General features: G+C 41.4%; 2 protein-coding genes across 3 annotated transcripts in view; one reads left to right on the plus strand and one right to left on the minus strand.

Annotated features, from left to right (window-relative positions):
* The window catches only part of cnot10 (CCR4-NOT transcription complex subunit 10), a 59,208-nt gene extending 44,313 nt beyond the window's left edge, over positions 1 to 14,895 (minus strand). For both annotated transcript variants that reach the window (XM_062983933.1, XM_003215656.4), the window contains exons 1-2: positions 14,685 to 14,895; positions 10,405 to 10,484 (exon numbers count right to left, since the gene is read on the minus strand). The gene's annotated coding sequence lies outside the window, so the exon portion shown is untranslated. The remainder of the gene's footprint in view (positions 1 to 10,404; positions 10,485 to 14,684) is intronic.
* A 120-nt stretch (positions 14,896 to 15,015) lies between these two features.
* dync1li1 (dynein cytoplasmic 1 light intermediate chain 1) overlaps positions 15,016 to 20,751 on the plus strand; it is a 32,334-nt gene continuing 26,598 nt past the window's right edge. Inside the window, exons 1-2 of the mRNA XM_003215658.4 lie at positions 15,016 to 15,397; positions 16,539 to 16,612. Of these exons, the coding sequence (XP_003215706.2) occupies positions 15,240 to 15,397; positions 16,539 to 16,612 (232 nt within the window). The 5' untranslated portion in view covers positions 15,016 to 15,239. The remainder of the gene's footprint in view (positions 15,398 to 16,538; positions 16,613 to 20,751) is intronic.

Here is a 20,751-nt window from a genome sequence, read left to right on the forward strand (position 1 = left end):
AGGTGCTTAGTAAGAGGGGGAAACATGGCCCTTCAGAATGCTTTCAAACATAGCTCTCATAATCCTTGATAATTTGCTATGCTGATTGGGGCTCATAGGTGTTTGGCATCCAGCTGCGCCTTAAGCAGTAGAAAGAGGGAAATGAAAGGAGCAATGCAGGAAATGATAGGCCTAAAAAACAAGGGTTGGAAGAAACATAGAGATATAAAACAGTGAAAGAAAATAATGCTAGTCTATATGCTTGGATATAGAGAGTGCCTTGGACCGCAAGAAGATCCAACCACTCCATACTCCAGGAAATAATGCCCAACTGCTCACTGGAGGGAAGAATAATAGAGGCAAAGATCAAGTACCTTGGCCACATAATGAGAAGACAGGAAAGCTTGCAGAAGATAATGATGGTGGGGAAAATGGAAGGAAAAAGGAAGAGGGGCCGATTAAAGGCAAGATGGATTGATGGTATCCTTGACATGACTGGCTTGACCTTGAAGGAGCTGCGGATGATGACAGTTGACAGGGAGCTCTGGCGTGGGCTGGTCTATGAGGTCACAAAGAGTCGGAAGCGACTGAACGAATAAACAACAACAAATATGCTTCGATGGTATAGAGCCAATGAATATCAAGTGCTGTATGCTATATTTCAGATAAATAAACTGATCCCAGTAAAGATCCCTCTAGGGATGTACAACCTCCATTACAGCAAAAACTGACATAATTCCTATGATACTACACTGTATCTCCATTTCTGGGACTTCACCAACACTTTCTCCTCTAGCCCTATACTATGTATCTTTTCTTTTCTTCTTTGAACCTCCGCATCAGCACAGAGCTAACAATAAGAACAAATAAAAGGGAATAACCTCTCCTATCTTTACGCAGCAAAGACAGACTCCTACTTCTCTCCTATTTCTAACTATAAACTTATGATAGAACCTCCCACGGTTCCTATCCTTATTTCCTCTATTTTATGTATTTATTTATTTCTGATATAATTAAATATATTAAATAGAAGGCAAACCAAAATAATTCACCTTTTCGGACCCTCATTGTTTCCTACATTCCATTGCCACATACCCAGGGGTTGGCTCATCCCCTTGGGAGACCTCTTTTGACCTCTTGGGCGATCTCAATTATTCCAGGAATTTTCTTCTGCCCTGGGCACAAGGCATGGCCAGGACAATAACCTATTGAACAAAAGTTGAGTTCTCTATAGTGTCCCCTCAAGGAGATAGAGTGGATTATAAATAAAGTTTATTTATTATGATTAAAAGTCTTTCCTGACACCCAGCAGGAGGCTATCTTTGGCCACCCGAAACCCAAGCAGCCTGCTAAAAAAATACCCAGAAAGAAACTTTGTTGGACACTTTCTTTGTCTTTCCAGCATGTGAAAATGTCTGGGGACCCAATATCCATTGTTCCCACATCACGGATTCGGTATCTGCATAATCCTATAATTCACCTATTCGGACCCTCATTGTTTCCTACATTCCATTGCCATACTCTCAGGGGTTGGCTCAGCCCCCTGGAGACCTCCCCACCTCAGGAGCCGCCTCCATTGGACGATTGGAGGCCCCAGGGCTTCCCTATCCAGCTGGGAAAGGATCCCCAGCAGTGTCACTTCCTCCTCCAATCAGCGCACGCCCCAGCTAAGGCATGCCTCTCAACCAATCAGAGGCATGGGAAATGCCGTCTTTCTGGCGATAGCCAATCAGGGGAACGGACAGGAATTTCAAACCACCGTGATGTTAATGCATAGAAATTCTTATTATAAAGATGCCTGATTTTTCTTTGTGCTTTATATTTGTATATTTTGAGGACCTGTTGCCATACAAGCATCCAGTCTGCAGCTTGAATAAAGCTTCTGTCATTTGCCTTCACGCTGGTGAGATTCTGATTTCTGTCTCTGAACATTTGCGGTTAGCAGAACTCACCAGACATTCCATCTGTATCTGCGGGTCCTTGGAAAACCTCAAATTTGGGCTTCAGCTATGCTGGCTAGAGCATAGTCCAACAACATCTAGGGCTGTGGTTCTCAGCCTGGGGTCCCCAGATGCTTTTGGCCTTCAACTCTCAGAAATTCTAAAAGCTGGTAAACTGGCTAGGATTTCTGGGAGTTGTAGGCCAAAAACATCTGGGGATCCCAGGTTGAGAACCACTGATCTAGGGGCTGAGGGAATAACTCCCACCTTTGATTTAGCCTTCTGTATTTGTAGGTTAAAGTTAAAGGTTTCCCCTGACGTTAAGTCCAGTCATGTCTGACTCTGGGGGTTGGTGCTCATCTCCATTTCTAAGCCGAAGAGCCGGTGTTGTCCATAGACACCTCCAAGGTCATGTGGCCGGCACGACTGCATGGAGCGCCGTTACCTTCCCGCTGGAGCGGTACCTATTGATCTACTCACATTGGCATGTTTTCAAACTGCTAGGTTGGCAGGAACGGCTGCTCACACCACTCCCGGGGTTTGAACCTGGGACCTTTTGGTCTCCAGCTCAGTGCTTTAACGCACTTCGCTACCGGGGCTCCTGTATTTGTAAGAGCACAAAAAACTAAGAATGGGCCCTTGCGGACAGGCCCTAAATCCCAGGATCTGATCCCAGATTTTCTATTTATCCCAGATTATCTGGCAGCATGGACTCATATAATCCAGTTTAAAGCACAAAACCTAGGATCAGATCCTGGGATATAGGGCCTGTCTGGAAGAGCCCCAAGATGGATCTCGTACAACTTTGTCCTCCATTTTGGACGTTGCATTTTGAATGTCTCCTCTGTCTATTACTGAGAGAGGGAAATGTGAAGATCTGAACATTTTTTGGATACGAAGCCTTTTAGGCAATCAACAGTTTGATGCCTTTCTTATTAGGCAGAGCTCATTTAACACCTTGATTTACTCAGTTGCTGAGAACAGTAAGGCAAGTTGAAATAAAACAGACTTTAGTGTTTTCAGTTAAAAACAGAGCTTCAACATAGTAAACATAATTAAATATTCATATTACATTTTCACCCATGTATTCTCTAATCAATTTACTGACCTGAAACTGTTGATGGAATCTATTATAAGAATTGTAATTAAATATTCATTTTTATTTTAAAGTAAAAAAATAAAAGCTTTCTTTTGGTAACTGCAACCTTCGATTCCACCATGCTCACTTATTAAGCTATGAATACTTGAAAATCCTTTAACGGATTACAACTGTATCTATCTGATAAGCCTTCAGAGGTTGTTAAAAATAACTAGAGGATGATTCTACTGACACAGTTTAAAAGCAAGCCTGTTCTACATTTTTAATAATAATATTTTAAAAATAACTTACACCAAGAAATGTTGCCTGCTTTCCATTTCCCCCACAGATGCTGCAGTTGCAAACAGCATAAAAACCATCAATCCTGTTTACTATTCCATTTCATTGGGCAGCAGATACCCAGATGTAATGCAGCATGTTTTTTTTTTTTACTTGTTAGGATTCTTATATGTGCTGTGCCAGAGCTTGGAATTTTTTGCTTTTTAGACGACAACTAACAGAATCCCACATCTAGAATGACCACTGCCTATGCTACCAGAGAACTCTTCCAAGTTCTGTTATCCATTTAGATGAATTTCAGTATGCATATGCCATCTGCATTATGACTTGTATCAAAATTTTCTGATGCAAATTGAGGTGTACATCTTCAAACAAGCCTATAATTTTGCCCATGACTACAGGTTTGGCTGTACATGCCAGGTTTTATTAGCAGATAAAAGTAAAAAGTGTGAGGGAGAAAGTGGGAAAATCTAGTTGCACCAGTAGGAAAAGCAATGAAAAAATACCCTTCTCCCTCTTCATTGTGTATGTACATATATATGTGCATGCTATGTGTCTCCAAATCATTTCCAATTTATTGTGTCCCTATGGTGACACTATCATGGGTTCTTCATGGTAAGATTTGCCTAGTGGGGCGGAGGTGCCTATGCCTTCCTCTGAAGCTGAGAGAATTGTACTTGCCCAATGTCTCTCAGTGGTCCCCCAGTGTCCTAGTCCAACCATTAAACTGTTACATTCAAATTACTCATCATCATATAATAATAATAATCTCCCTGCCTTTTCACCAGTCTGGGACACAAGGCAATTCAAACACACACACACACACGTGTGTGTGTGTGTGTGTGTGTAGCAGTAAACATTGTCATTATACAAAAGTTTAAAATATAATTAAATCAACAATAGTTAAACACATTATTTCTAGATCTCATCATTGATACATGCGCATTTGGGTTTTCTCTGTGAAACTTATTTATTATTGGGCACAAACATTAACTAAGAAGCAAAACAGGGGAGTTTGGCGTTGCAAATGTAACTCTTATGTGATGGGTATAATTTTTATTCTGACACAAAGAACATGCCAGATTTGCTGGGCTTTTTTTTTTTTTTTTGTTATCGGGGAATTGCTTTGCTATCTTTCTAGGCATGATGTGTTTGTTGTTCACAGCATTCTCTGCTCTCCTCATATGTCCTTCTGTGTGGCTTCTGATGTGGGGCATATATGGTAGCATTCTTATACCTCCCCTGATGCCCCAGTGTAACTATCATGTTGCTCCCTCTGTTTCTCAGGCTGTTTCTCATGATAGCTCTGCTTTCTCAGTTTCTCCCTGCATCTCATGGGACATTTATTTGGCGTCCTTGTTAGTGGTGAGATGATGCCCTGTCTTGTTTTCAACCAACCAAACCCACTCTATGTAAATGCTGTGATTTGCTGGCTGTTTTTTTATTCAACTTCTGGGAATGCATTTTCGTGGTTAATGCAGCTAAGGTTCAAGTGCATCTTGCCTTCACTGCAGGCACTTGTATCCCACTTTTTAAAGTGTTTCTAATTTGAAATGTTTTGTAAAGTAGGCTGTAAGTTCTATTCCTCATATTTTGGTTGTGGATATGGATGTGTAAATATGCCTGGAGATGTGAACATGAAAGTGTATCCAGCCAAGAATGGGTTCCATAGTTGATCACTTGTTTCCAAGGGCAGATGGGTGATGGGGACCTGGCTTATAAACAGCAAAATACTCACTCTTCTACCACGGAGTTTCTGTGCACCATGGATACTATCCACGTGGTGAGTGATCCTTTGCAAATGCCGGTCCCTTTCTGTATTTGAGGGAGACACTTGTGTGTATCTGTGATTGGGATGAGCCATGTGTCAGCTTTGCTGCTTGGAACTATCTGGGTGCCTTAATTTTGGCTTGAACCATTTGGCTAAGGACCACTGTAATTCTGCAGCTGCTTGATATCTCTTATTTTTACACTTGATGAGGAATGCAGTAATAAGACATTCCTGAAATATCTTCAGGTCCACATTGCTGTTAATCTCTAGCAAATATTATTAACAGTGAATGGGCTACATCCATAAGTATGTTGACCTTCTGGGGAACCAATAAAAGTACAAAATATTACTTGACACTGCAAAAAGGAATGTTTAAAAATATATGAGTAACTCATGCTGGGAGGAGACGGATGGTGTGGTAGATGGGAAATATAACAAATAATAGCTGCCAGAAGTAAATACACAGAAATATAGTCAGAAAGAGCACATGATTGTTATAAGAAAAGAATCACCATGGAAAGTGCTGTGTAGAGAGATGCTGTTTTTAGACTCTCAAATATCCTTACAGGTCATTCCTCCTGAAAATATATAACTAGTGACAGACCTGCCAAATTTCATTCATTTTGCCAAAGGCACAACTCTCTCTCTTCCTCCATTTATTAATGCTAGATTTGTGCTAGATATGTAGAAATATTTTAAATCATTTCCTCCTCTTGAAATAAACAGTTTTGCCATCATATGGATATTACTGATCCTCCTCATCTATTTATATATCATGTCATTCAGATAGTCATAGCTTTGAAATATCACTGTTTATCATTAAAACTTCTGCTTTCAGAAGAAGGAATTGAATGGGGTTCTTAAAGATATTAAAGAAATAAAAATATATAAAAAGAAACTAGAACAGGCTCAAGATAATTTGCAAAAGAAGATGGATAAATTGGATATCAACAATGCCAGGATGGATATAATTCAAGAAGGATTGGAACAAAGAGAGATAGAGTTCCAATTGAGATTTAGAAATATCCAGGAGGAAACTAAAAAGAACTTAAGAAAAATAATGGTGAATTTAGTAGCACATATCCTACAACAATCAGAGGAGCAGACAGATGAATTAATTGACAAGGCTTACAGATTATCTACAAACTATGCAAAAAAGAGCAAACTCTCGAGAGATGTAATTGTCCATTTCACCAAGAAAAGAATCCGCGATGAAATTCTGAGACAGAACAGTACAAAGCCAACTTTCTACAAAGAAAAAAGATAGCCATCCTAAAAGAACTCCCAAGGACAACATTGTATAAAAGAAGAAAATACATGTTCTTAACAGAAAAACTTAAGAAACTACAAATCAGGTTCAGATGGGAGAAGTCTGAAGGAATCATGGTGACTTACAGAGAACAAAGGCTTTGGCTAACAACGGAAGATAAGGCAAAAGATTTTTATAAGAAACTGAAGAAAGATATAGAGCACAACCCACCCGACCAGACAGAAAATAAAGGAAAGGAAAAACCAAAGAAACCCCAGTTTCATCCACCTGAAAGTGAAAAGACGGATATGGAACAAAACACTCCGAATCTCGATAAGGTGGATGAAGACAAAGATGAATTGGGATAAATATAAGGAACTGAAGAATTACAGCAAGAATAATGTATGTGGAGAAATGAAAATTCGAGGAAATACTAAGTATAGAATATTGATGAAATAAAATTTTGGAAATAATGGAGATGGACAGATTAATGTTTTTAATGAAAGAACACAAAGGGTGACCTGAGACTCCAACAGACTGGAGATTGTTCAAAGACTAAGAAGGCATGTATTAGTGCCAGATAATTAAGCAACGGAGAAATTAAATTTAAGAAGGAAGGAACGCGAATCAGACTAAAGAAAAAGGAAAGGACAAAATAAAGAAAGATAAATATCAACAATACAACAAACTGTCACGACCCAGGCTGCAGAGCACCAATAACCATACACAGAGGCCAGATTCTATCTAATATCTTTATTAAGGAAATATATAAAGTTAATAAAAACAAGTATAGGAAGTCCAGAAGTAGACCTTTCAGGAAAGGTCAAGATTAGTCCAAAAAAGCAATGTCCAATATGAAATATTAAGGTCCAAAGTTGTAATCCAATAACCGAAACACTCACTTGCCAAGCAAGTGAGGGGAGATGACAAGGTCCTTTAGTCCATGAACTTGAGCAAGGCTAGGAAATAACTTGATTCTTGGCACACAAAGCTTGATTCAAGGCAACAAGGAAACGAGGAGCAAGAACAAGATCCGTGGTAATTACTAGGCGAGGTCCGGGAAACAAGGCAAGATCCGGGGAGAAAACAAGGCTGAGAACGAAGGCTTGGAACAGGAACAAAGGCTTGAAAGCAGGAGTAGCTGTCCACACACGCTGCTCCGGTAGCTGACGAATTGACTCCGCAAGATTCCTTCGGGAGCAAGGAACCTAAATAGGCCTCGTTTTCCCACCAGAGAACACTTCTCTGGGGAATCAGAAACGAAAGTCAATCTCTGTGTCCAGATGTATGACTCCCTAAAATTTCTCATGGCAGCAGGCTTAATCATCTGAATGCTTTGCTGCAATTCTCAAACTCCTGCGATTAGCTTGTTGCACTCCTTTTTGCTGGAGATAATAATTACGGCGCGAAAAAGGGGGAGAACTCGACTCAGGGCTTGTTTGGCAGATTTCTGGAAGACAAGCCTCCTGCAGGTGCAAAGGCTCAATTTCTGGCTGGGATAGTTCCTTTTCTGGCTGAAATGGTGGAAACCCCAAGTTTTCCTCTTCATCATTCACAACAGCACTAGGAACGGGACTACATGGCCCATGAGTCATCACACAAACTAGAAAAATACACAAAGATGAAGATTGGGAAGTTAAGAACCCCCCCCTCTCCCAACCATCCTACCCCTTGTCCCATTTCTACCCTTCTACCTTTTCCATCACCTACCATACCTGAAACATCTACCCACACTTACTGTACTTACTTATAGATTACTTACTGTACTTACTTATAGATTTTTCCTACTATCCTATCATCTCTATTGTTCTCCCACTTTACTTGTAAAAGAAAAATACCCCTCCCCCCTCTTTTTTTATTTTCCCTAATAAAAAATATATTTTAAAAAAACTTCTGCTTTCAATATACAGTCTTCTCCAACAGAATGTAGAAAAGGAAATGTTTGATCACTGTGTGATTTAGGAACACAGGCTGAGATTTAGAGGAAGTAGAGGAAGAAAGCAACACTTTTTACATAATTGTGTTAGATAGAAATACAGAGTAACAGTCACGGTAGAGCATATCATCCAAGGCTAAAAAAAATGAAGTATGTGTGTGGAGGTGGTGACACTACTGAGCCACAAGCTGTGCATAATGGAAGAAATGAAGGTGAAATCTATCTTTAAAAAGCAGACAATAAATTATTCAAGAGTAAATGTGACAGCCATGGTGCAAAATACAACAAAATCTAAAGTCTATAAGAAGAAATTCCTTTTAGGGCTGAATCCAAAGCATAAAATAGATTATAGAAGTTTTAAAAGCTTTACTGGCTTCTTCATTAAGTAAAGATGTTAAAAATCATACAGGAGACAAACTGATATTTCACAGCCCTATATTCTGTCTAAGATTATGTCAGTTAGCTGTCACATAATAAATTATGGCTGTTTTCCTTGTTTGCTCTTATTCATTTCCCCTAATCAGACACTTGTATCCAAATATAAACACTTGTAGCAAACACCATCAAAGTAGTAAAATGTCATAGGTATTAGCAGCGATAGATGTTGTACAAAGTGCTGCTGTTTTCCTGTTTTAGTTGGCTTCATTTTTTCATGACCTCATCTTGCAAAATTAATTTTCCTCACTCCACCCTTGAGAAACAAAATCACTTTTAATTCGACAGATAAGTGTCTGCTTGTTAGTACTCATCCTTTGAAAGTGCAGAGCTGCTTGGGCATCCCAGCAGGATTACCTCTTCAGTTATTTTGAAAACTGTATCCTTCGTATAAGCAGTACATTATGTACTAAATGTAAGCTCTTTTTTGCTATTCAAAGCTACTGAGGCCAGTATTTTGTCAGAAGTTTGGAGGGCTAGAAAAGGAAATCCAGTAATAAAATTGAGGCTACCTTGTTTGTAGAGCTCCTGGAATTACACAAAGAAGCTTCGTGGACATGGTGCTTCCATGTTCTGTAGAGATGTAGGAGAACTTCCGCTAACATAGAATGTCTGTTTTTTAAAACTACATCTGACTTTAGCTTTGACTAGGTCAGTAGTTTTTTAGTCCACTGGATGGTTGGCACTTCATCTTCCAGAAGCCCTGGCTAACATACCTAACTATAAGGGATTCTAGGAATTGAGACTTAGAGGGCCAAAGGCTGAGAGCCAATGGTGTATCACCCAATAGCAGAAAGGACAAAAGTGGATGCATATTCGCTTAATATTTGTACCTAATACATAAAGGCAAGGGAAGACAAAAATAAAAAAATAAACAATTGCTATCTAATAGAAATAGAAAATACATCTTCATATTATGATTTGGGGCTTGTTGAGTTTGTTCCAACAAGTCTTGTTCTCTCTTAAGTCAAATGAGTACTCCAGTAGCAAACATATGTGTTGTGGCTTGTGACTCCTGACTATGGCAAATCAAAACAGGATGGAGATTATGTTGTGTGCCCAATAATATATTAGCTTTTCCAGGTTTATATTATTTACATGATGTGCATACACATCTCCAGTCATCAGTACCTATTCTGTGGTCTCATTGCTTGCACTTTTTCCTTTATGCAACCAACATTACAATTTAAATTTGATCTGAATGTAGTGACTTTCTTGGGTGTAAGTTGGCTGTCCAACAAACCTCATTCCCATATTGGTAACATTCTGGCTTTGTTAGGAAAGTCATATGTACCCTCATTATCCCAGCCACATTTTCTGACAGAGCTCTTGTTGGCCAGAGGAAACGTGTACATGTATAACCTTCCATACCATGTGATCCATCATGCAGAAAGGGCAGTAGCAGCAGTCCCTCCTTGTTTAACTATATTGTGCAACATTGCTGGCATTTTTCTGTACTAGACTTAACAACACAGAAGGTATGAGTGAGGCAGTTATTGAAGAAAGGACCTAAAAAGAAAAAATTGCACATATAGGTTATTAATGTTTAGTTTTGTAATGAAGGACATGATGTCTATAACTTATTGGCAAGTTTTTTAATGTCTCAAAAAATCCATAATACGGAACTGAGTCACTATACTGCAGCATTCACGATCACAGAACATTTTTTTAAAAAATGGGTCAGAAAATACAATTTTTTGCTGCTGTCATACTTACATAATTTAAAGGTTTTCCTTCTCTAGGATTAGGTGCACAAGAGATTCTGTCTGCATGCATAGAAGGTAGAGTTGTCCTGCCTATAACAAGAACAAATAGAGTTGATTCATTTCTTAAGGAGCTTGACAGAGTGTTATGTTTTGTTGCATGGATATGGTCCAATCCTATACAGAACTACAAACTGATACAGGGAGAGCTATATGAATGTTTCTTCCTTCAAATTTTTATCCTGCTGAATTGCACATCCTCACTTGATGGCTGTATGAGCCACTTTGGGATACAGTTTTGCCTGAAAAGATTTAATTTCAAATGTAACAAAGAAGACACTTCATTTTACTGTAGTGAAAGATACAAATTGCCTCTTTTTAATAATATTGTACTTGACATCATAAAAAGCTTATTTTCATGGCCATTTTTGATACCCTTAAAAATGGATAACAAATTAGTATGAGTTGCACAAGTTCCCATGAATGAAAAGGAGGTGGTTTCTACTGTTCCCTCCCGATTTCAGAAAGGGTGAGGGGAGAGAAAACTGCCTCCACGTCAGATAGTATGAAAAGTATTGTTCAACAGTATTTTTAAAAGCCCGCATAGGAAACATACAGTATAACCCTAATATCTGTGGCAATACATTTCCAGACATCACATGAATACACAAAATTACAGATAACGGAACCCTATTGAAATGAATACCACAGAGCAGAACTTTCCAAAATGTGTGTCATAACACTTTAATGTGTTGGCTGCAATGTATAAATCACATATTAAAAATATATAAGTGAAAGGTCTTCATGAGAGATGTGTCCTTGTACAGTTCCTTATCACAGTTTGAAATTTTTTAAAATAAATTTCACTTTCATAGAATCATAGAATAGTAGAGTTGGAAGAGACCTCATGGGCCGTCTAGTCCAACCCCCCCCCCCCCCCCACTAAGAAGCAGGAAATTGCATGCAAAGCACCCCTGATAGATGGCCATCCAGCCTCTGCTTAAAAGCCTCCAAAGAAGGAGCCTCCACCACAGTCCAGGGCAGAGAGTTCCACTGCCGAACAGCCCTCACAGTGAGGAGGTTCTTCCTGATGTTCAGGTGGAATCTCCTTTCCTGTAGTTTGAAGCCATTGTTCCATGCCCTAGTCTGCAGGGCAGCAGAAAACAAGCTTGCTCCCTCCTTCCTATGACTTCCCCTCACATATTTGTACATGGCTATCATGTCTCCTCTTAGCCTTCTCTTCTGCAGGCTAAACATGCCTAGTTCTTTAAGCCACTCCTCATAGGGCTTGTTCTCCAGACCTTTGATCATTTTAGTCGCCCTCCTCTGGACACTTTCCAGCTTGTCAACATCTCCCTTCAACTGCGGTGCCCAGAATTGGACACAGTATTCCAGGTGTGGTATTCCAGATGGATTGTAGGAAGGAAGGATGGAGGGAGGAAGAATGGATAGATAGATAGGTAGATAGATAGATGATGGATGGAAGGAAGGAAGGACTTAGGTTGGTTTAATGTTAGATATGTTGTGGTTGTCTGGTCATGTAATCAAATTGCTACCTTTCTGTAAGGCTGCTCCGAGTCCATCTCTTGGGGTGAGTAGGGCGGGATATAAATGTAGTAAATAATTTTTATTTATCAGTTATTTTGTTATAATTATGAAATTACTGTTGGGATTAGGCGGGGTTGTTTATTTTGTCTTTATTTAATGTATTATGGCATTGAATATTTGCCTTTTTTTTGTTGAAAGCTGCCGAGTCCCTTTGGGGAAATAGGGAAGAATATAAATAAAGTTTTATTATTTATCTGTGTTCCTCTTATAAGGGGTTGGTTTAACCTCCAGCTGGAGCCCCCAGTGGTGCAACAGGTTAAACCTTTATGCCAGCAGGACTGCTGACTGAAAGGTCGGCAGTTCAAACCCGGGGAGCAAGGTGAGCTCCCGTCTGTCAGCTCTGGCTTCCCATGCAGGGACATGAGAGAAGCCTCCCACAGAATGATAAAACATGCAGGTGTCCCCTGGGCAACGTCCTTGCAGACGGCCAATTCTCTCACACCAGAAGTGACTTGCAGTTTCTCAAGTTGCTCCTGACATGAAAAAAAACACGCTCGTTTTCTAGTTACTGTGTCGTGCAACATGAAAAAAAAACCGCCCTCCTGTTTTCTAGTTACTGTGTTGTGCAACAATGCATGTCGAAAAAGTGTGCTACAACATGAAATACTTGGAAAGCTCTGCTATAGTCATGCCAGAGGACCATGAAAAATGAGTAGATGTTTTGTCAGATATAGATAAATAAGCCATAATCAGGCAGGGGGAATCTTTTGCCCTGCAGATATTTATTTATGTTAGAAGCGAACCGAGGGTACAACTGTAATGTATTTAAAAACACAAACAAATTTAAAAACTTGGCATTATACTAAATGTCCTTTGATCAGAAGCTGGGTACTTGGTGTTGCTATAAGGTCCTCCATTGTGAATGTGGTAGGGTGCAGACTGCATTGTAAAAGGTGGTCTGTGGTTTGTTCTTCTCCACACTCGCATGTCATGGACTCTACTTTGTGGCCCCATTTCTTAAGGTTGACTCTGCACCTCGTGGTGCCAGAGCGCAGTCTGTTCAGTGCCTTCCAAGTCACTCAGCCTTCTGTGTGACCAGTATCAGCCATGGCTTGAGGTTCCGGGTTTTAGCCTGCCACTTTTGGGCTCTTGCTTGCTGAGGTGTTCCTGCAAGTATCTCTGTAGATCTTAGAAAACTATTTGATTTAAGGCGTTAGCGTGCTGGCTGGTATCTGAACAGGGGATGAGCCAGAGATGGCACTGCCTTGGTCCTTTCATTATTGGTTGCTACTTCCTGGTGGATGTCAGGTGGTGCAATACCGGCTAAACAGTATAATTTCTCCAGTGGTGTGGGGTGTAGACTTACTACTTACTTACTTAGGCAATCCCTCGTAGTTCGAGGAGGATTGTGTTCCATTTTTGGAGTCTTGGGGGTGGGTTCTTAGGTGGCTGAAGAGATTTGCATGTTCTCTCGCAGTGAGGACATCGGTTTCCAGGTGGAAGGCGGTCCTGGTCAGGGTTGGCTTGATGGGCCTGCCTCTTGGCACATTTCTCCCTTAAGCCCTCCATTCGTGCCTCTTCGAACTCCGCAGCACTCCATGGCATCCTGTGATAATGCAGCATGTCTCACTAAGAGCCACATCCACTGTTTTAATGTGGTGAGATGTATTCCATACTGGGCATGTCTATTCAGCAGCAGAGCAGCAGAACGCAAGGGCAGATGTCTTTTCACTGTCTGGTTGTGATCCCCAGGTTGTGCCAGTCAGCTTTCGTACAATACCGTGTTTCTCCGAAAATAAGACAGTGTCTTATATTATTTTTTACTCCCAAAGATGCTCTAGGTCTTATTTTCAGGGGATGTCTTATTTTTCCACGAAGAAGAATTCATATTCATTGTTGAACAAAAAAAATTGAACATTTATTCTATACTGTGCAGTAGTTGTCATCACAAACCAACATAACTAAACCAGACAAACTGTGACTCTTGTCAAGAATTTCTTGTTACTACCATTATTTCCATATACAACTGGTATGTAAGCCGCCCCGAGTCCCTCTGGGGAGATGGAGGCGGGGTATAAAAATAAAATTATTATTTTATTAAGACACACAAACAAGATAGATATGCTGGATGTCGTATCACAAAATCAGAAGTCGAACACTTCCCAAGTGTCTAGGACTGTGTGATGTATTTTCGGATGATGTGTGCAAATCCCAGTAGGGTGGCCTTTTGCAGTTGGCAGATCGTGATTTTGTCAATGTCTATTGTTTCCAAATGCCGGCTGAGATATTATTATTATTATTATTATTATATACATTTACCAATCCTGCATGCTATGGTGTTTTCTTTGGCAGGCGCCGGGCATGCTTCCAAACAAAAATATTGCTATATCTTACTTTCGGGGGAGGCCTTATATTTAGCAATTCAGCAAAACTTCTACTAGGTCTTATTTTTTGGGGATGTCTTATTTTCAGGGAAACAGGGAGGTTGAGAGAAAAGAGGAAAGGGCCTGAGGCTGTGAGGAATGGTGGCAGTTGAAGTCCAAAACACCTGGAGGGAGGGCCCAAGCTTGTTCATGCCTGCAAGATGTTACAGCCCAGTTCACACTGCCCAAGGTACTGAATGAATCAGCTAAATGGGGCACTAGTTCAGAAAAAGGATGCGGCAATTCGGTGAGGTTTCTGTTACATGATTACATTTTGTGAGCTCCCAGGGCCTGAGGGTCACAGGGAGGAACGCCAGTCTACCTGACACTCCTTCCAAGGCTTCCTTCGGGCCCTTCCTTCCCTTGCTGTCGACCGCGCCTGAATAGAGCGTGAGGGCGCGGCCTAGGCGCCTAGGGCGCGGCGGCACTTGTCGTCAGCGCGTGGAGACGGATGCACGACGCGTGTCTTCCTCATTGTTTTCGTCACCCATCATGCCAGGAATAAGTTGGGATGGGGGAAAATAATAATAGCCTAGTCAGGGAGGGAGGGGGGAGGGAGGGGGGAAAGGAAGGAAGGCGGGAGAAGCTGAGGAGGCCTGAATAAGACCAGCAGAGCAAGCGAGCGAGAGCGCGCGCGAGACCCTCCCTTCCTCGCGCCCAGCTCTGAGTAGCCCCGCCCACCCGGCGCGCGGCTCCACATCCGGGTCCCAGCCAACGCTGTTGTTGCCGCCCGCTCAGGGCTCTTTCTCTTGTCAGGAGGAAGGGGAAGAAGGGAGGGGAGAGGCGTTGTTGTCTCCCTTGGCTTGTGAGGGAGGGAGGGAGCGAGCGCGAGCTGCCTCTGTGTGTTGTATGCATACATACACACACATCAGCGAAGATGGCGGCCGTGGTCGGAGGGCGAGCCGGCTCCTTCGGTTCCTCTTCCTCGCCGGGCCTGGTCTCGGGTTACGCCGCCAATAGCAGCAGCAACAGCAACAACAACAGCGGCGCCGACTCGCGGGCGGGAGGCGACGAGGACGACGGGCAGAACCTCTGGTAAGAAGGACCTTTCCTCCTCCTCCCTTTTCCGTTGCTGCATCCCCATCGCTTGAGGCCGGGGCTTTCTTGAGTATCTCCAGGAATATCCACGGATTTAGGGCCCCCACCGCCATGTTGCAGCTTTCCTCCTCTCATTCCATGGAGGAGCGTCTCTCTCTACCCTCTTTTCTCTTATCTCGCAGCTCCTGTCAGGAAGAGAAGCGGAGGCGGGCAAGGGAGATATCAAAAAAGAGGATTCCTGATATCTATAGAAATAATAATACCATGCAGCTGTGGACACGTCTACATAGGAACCCCCCAAACGCAGCACTGCCCAAACATGCATCAAGGAACATGAAAGGCACTGCAGACTAATCCAACCAGAGAAGTCAGCCATAGCAGAACACTTGATGAACCAACCTGGACACAGGATATTATTTGAGAACACAGAAATGCTGGACCACTCTGACAATCACCATGTAGAATCGTAGAGTTGGAAGAGACCTCACGGGCCATCCAGTCCAACCCCCTGCAAGAAGCAGGAAAATCTCATTCAAAGCACCCCCGACAGATGGCCAGCCAGCCTCTGCTTAAAGCATGTGGACAATTGCAACACAAAGGAGGAAACCATGAAAATGAACAAAATCTGGCTACCAATATTTAGAAGCGCTAAAATCAGGACAGTAAATAAAGAATACCACTCAGAAAATAGGGGAATTCCAGACATGAATAAATCAGGGCCAGCTAACACCTCCCAACAAAGGATACACTCAGGCAGGAAGCAGCCAGACCTAGAAAACGGGAATTTCAGACATGAATCAGTCAGGGCCAGTGAACACCTCCCAACAAAGGATCCCCTCAGGCAGGAAGCAAACAGACCTTGAAGCTGAAAGGCTGTTCTATGCTAATCAAGGTGGCCAATAGAAATATTCACACTTGCTTCCAACAGACAAGAGTTCTTTCTCCCACCCTGAACATTCCACAGATATATAAACCCAACTTGATCTAGTTTTCAACAGATTTCATTACCTTTGATGATGCCTGCCATCGATGCAGGCGAAACGTCAGGAAAGAATGCTTCTGGAACATGGCCACACAGACTTGAAAACTCACAGCAACCCAATAATAATACTTCCTTGTCTTTCTCACCATCTTACAGGTCCTGCATCCTCAGCGAAGTGTCAACCCGTTCCCGGTCTAAGCTGCCTTCGGGGAAGAACGTGGTGCTGCTGGGTGAGTGGCTTCTCTTTTTGTCATTGCACCAGAGCCTTGAGGGGGAGGGGGGAGACCCCCAAGGGCCATTCAGTCCAAGGCAGGAATACACAGTCCAAGTCCTTCCAATAGATGGCCACCCAACCTTTGTGTAAAATCCTTCTCCGAGGCAGCATATTATTTCACTGTCCAAAAATAGTTGTTATTTTTATTTATTTACTAGCTTGTGTAGTCGGCATTGCTGGGATATTAGAAGAGGTCATTTTTTATTTTACAAAATGCATAAAGTTGTGAGTGTACTACAATTCACATCATGCCAATGCCAGATTAACCCTCTGAACTTCTATCAATACTTAAAGTTTGTCATGCTGGGCAGATGTGCTCTAGATGCATCATTGGTGGAGTTCAGTATGCTCTCCAGCTTCAGGATGAATTACAATTCCCACTATGGCGGGTCAGTCCTCCAGTACGTTCAGTTGATCATGGGGGCTCTCTCTGCCAAGTTAGGTTCAGATCCATCATAAATGGGGTTTGGAATGCTCTTTGATTGCAGGTGAACTATACATCCCAGTACCTACAACTAACAAATGTCAATCCCCCCCAAAACCCAACAGTATTCAAAATTGGGCATATCATGAATGCATGCTAAATTTGGGCCAGATCTATCGTCGTTTGGGTTCACAGTGCTCTGTGGATATAGGCCAGCTACAACTCCTATAAATCAAAGTGAATTCCCCCCAACGCCATCTAGTATTTTTTGTTGGTTATGAGGGTTCTGTGTGCCAAGTTCGGTTCAGGTCCATTGTTGGTGGGGACCCGAGTGCTCTTTGATTGCAGGTGACCTATAAATCCCAGTACCCACAACTCCCAAATCCAAATCCCTCCAGTATGTTCTATTGGTCATGGGGGTTCTGTGTGCCAAATGTGGTCTATGTCCATTGTTGGTGGAGGTCACAGTGCTCTGTCTTGATACAGGGTGAACTACAACTTCCATCCTGTTAAATCAGTCCCGCAAACCCCTCCAGAATGTCTAGTTGCTGATTAATTCCTCTCTATTTGTTGTGTGCCATAGGAAAGGATTAAGCGAGTGGCAGTGGGCAGAATCTGGACTGTAGCAGGAGGGAGGGGGATGTTAGGGGTTCAACCCCCCCCCCTTGAAAATTTTCAGGTTTTTTTTAAAAAACCTGGTTTATTCATGAATTTTAATTGATTAACCAAACTCCCATGAGTGTCCACTGAAGTTTATCAATGGAGCCTGATTTCTAAATTATTTTGCGTTATTGAACTAGTCTTCATTATTTGCTACAAAAAAGTTTCAAACCCCCCTCCCCCCCCCCCCCCCCCCCCCGGTCCTGAAATTTGGAGAGAGAAAGGAATACAGTAAGGTGTCTTTGGTGGAGGAAAAAACAGAAAATTTGAGATGAAATTGTCCCCGAAAGAAAGCCTTCACTTGGTTGGAGGGCATTATGGTGGAGGCAGGAGCCTGTCTGTGAAAGTGGACACCCCAGTCACGTACACACACAAAGATTTTGACTTTTATTATGTGTATAGATTTATTAATTTTTATCCCGCTTTTCTCCCCTGGGTGGGTTTTAAAGCAGCATATAATGGTTACAAACAGAAATTACATCGCATATAAATTCAACAAAAATCATAAATCAAATACACAAATTGCACAGTACATAAACCATATATAACAAATCCATAAATTATATCATATACCATTAAAAAATTCCCTGAGGTTATCTAAGTTACTAACAGGAAGTTCTCCCTAATTTTTCGGTGGATCCCTCTTTCTCCCCCTACAATTTGAATCCATTGCCTTGTGTCTTAGTCTCCAGAGCAGCAGAAAACACTCCCCCCCCCGCTGCCCCCCTTCTTCTTCCATCTTTTTACGTATTAGAGGGATGGGCCTCTTTTTACACAGTCGCTCCTGATTTGAGTGGACAGAGGTATGCGCAATTCTAGGATTGCGTTGGTCTTGCAGGTTGCACCGCAGAGATAGCTTAATGGCTCCTTTTTTGTGCCCAGCCCTGTAAAATGGAATAATGTGTGGATATAAATGTGCCAATTCATTGACTGTCTACCATCTGTCAAGGTTTTTGAGCACCCATTAAGCAGCCTCTCCACTGTGTTGAATGGTGCACTAAGAGATGCTTGGGTATCTGCAGTGGACTTCGGGAGGAGGCTTATATTATATTCCACAAGGCCTGAAGGGATTGCCAACATACTGCAAAACAAAGAGACTTGCCAGTAATCCACTCCCAGCTTTGAAAGATGCATTTTTAATGTTAAATAGCTTGGAGGAAAGGTGCAACATATAAAAATAAACCGCTTGTGCTACATAAAAAGGTTAGAAAAAAGCAGTTTTGGGATTAAGGGCCAGGAGACTACTTTGCTAGCTCTTGGGCTGGGTGGGTAAAACTCTGACTGTGAGGCCTGTTTGTGAGCATAGTCACGTTGTGTCAGCAGCCAGCCTTTCACTGACTTGCATTATGTCATGTTGTCTCCACCCAGGAGATATAGTTAGCTCCTCCTTGCTTTTTTTCTTGTCTTATTATTTGACAGTACAGATGACGCTATCATTGAAGAGAAGCTGAGTTTTAAGTGTGTTAGGATGTATCTGGATCAACTGGCAGGTGCAAGTACAATGTCTCATAACCACCTGCATACTTTGTATCTTGTACTGAATTGTGATTTGTACTCAGGTTTTGTTTTGCTTTTGGTAAAGTATAGTGGTCCTCAACCTGTGGGTCCTTGGATATTTTGGCCTACAACTCCCAGAAATTCCAGCCAGTTTACAACCTGTTAAAATTTCTGGGAGTTGAAGGCGAAAACATCTGGGGACCCACATATTAAGAACCACTGGTATAGTATATAAAATATGGTTCCTTAACTATGTTTTTGATAATATGTGATCAATTACAGTGTTCTATCAGGGTTATTTCACAGAATGGTAACTAAGGATGTACTTGGAAATAGACTCAGCCATGGGTAATACTTCTGTTGGCTGTTTCAAACATCTTTTGACCTAGTTATTGCCAAGAGGCATGCATTGGGGTTTTTACTTTTTACAGTGAAATTGACTATAAAGCTGCATGTGAATATGACCAAACACACTTAATGGCTTCTGTTTGTCAGCAAACAGTTTTACAGTATGAAATACTTGTAAACAAGCAGCTTGGCCTTTTTAACATGGGAATATTAAAACATTTCCTGTATTGTTTTATGGAAATAGAACATGAGATGAAAATAAGCTTTGGAAGGAGAACTGATGCAGATAGTATTTTAGAAGAAAATGGTGGACAGTTTAGTAGGCAAACACATACATTTGTCAAAGACAAACAATACATCTTTTATTTATATGTCTATTTCATTAATCTGCCTTTCCTGTAGTGCTAGGATTGCATTTCAGATGAATTCAAAGAGCTCATTGGTTGAATGAACAATGAAATAAGTTATCATATTAAAACTAAGCATTGAATTGAACCAATTTTAAAACATTTAAAATAACAAGAAATTGTAATCATCTTTCTGCAAGTGCCACTCACTTGCAAAATAGCTGTCTGAATAAAAAGGTCCTTTCCTGTTGGAAAGGAACGTATAGAGAAGTTGTTTAGCCTCTTGTGAAAGGGAATTCCACAGCTGCCAATAGCCAGCAAGTAGCTCCTCTTTTGTGTCTTCATCAAACTTGCCTTTGAGGATAGTAAAGCCCGGAGAAGACCTTTCTTGAAGATCTCAAGAGTCAGATGAATTCATAAACAGTGAAAGGGCCAGGCCAAATCATAGGCTCTATCTCTCATTATTATTAATAATGTTGTCTTTATTTGTATCCTGTTTTCTCCCAGGGCTGAGACTCAAAGTAGCTCTCAACTTTAAAAAATACTATATACAATATACAGTAGAGTCTCACTTATCCAACACTCGCTTATCCAACGTTCTGGATTATCCAACGCATTTTTGTAGTCAATGTTTTCAATATATCATGATATTTTGGTGCTACATTCATAAATACAGTAATTACTACATAGCATTACTGTGTATTGAACTATTTTTTCTGTCAAATTTGTTGTATAACATGATGTTTTGGTGCTTAATTTGTAAAATCATAACCTAATTTAATGTTTAATAGACTTTTCCTTAATCTCTCCTTATTATCC

The sequence above is a fragment of the Anolis carolinensis genome, chromosome 6 (assembly GCF_035594765.1).
Source record: "Anolis carolinensis isolate JA03-04 chromosome 6, rAnoCar3.1.pri, whole genome shotgun sequence".
Classification (NCBI taxonomy): Eukaryota; Metazoa; Chordata; class Lepidosauria; order Squamata; family Dactyloidae; genus Anolis; species Anolis carolinensis.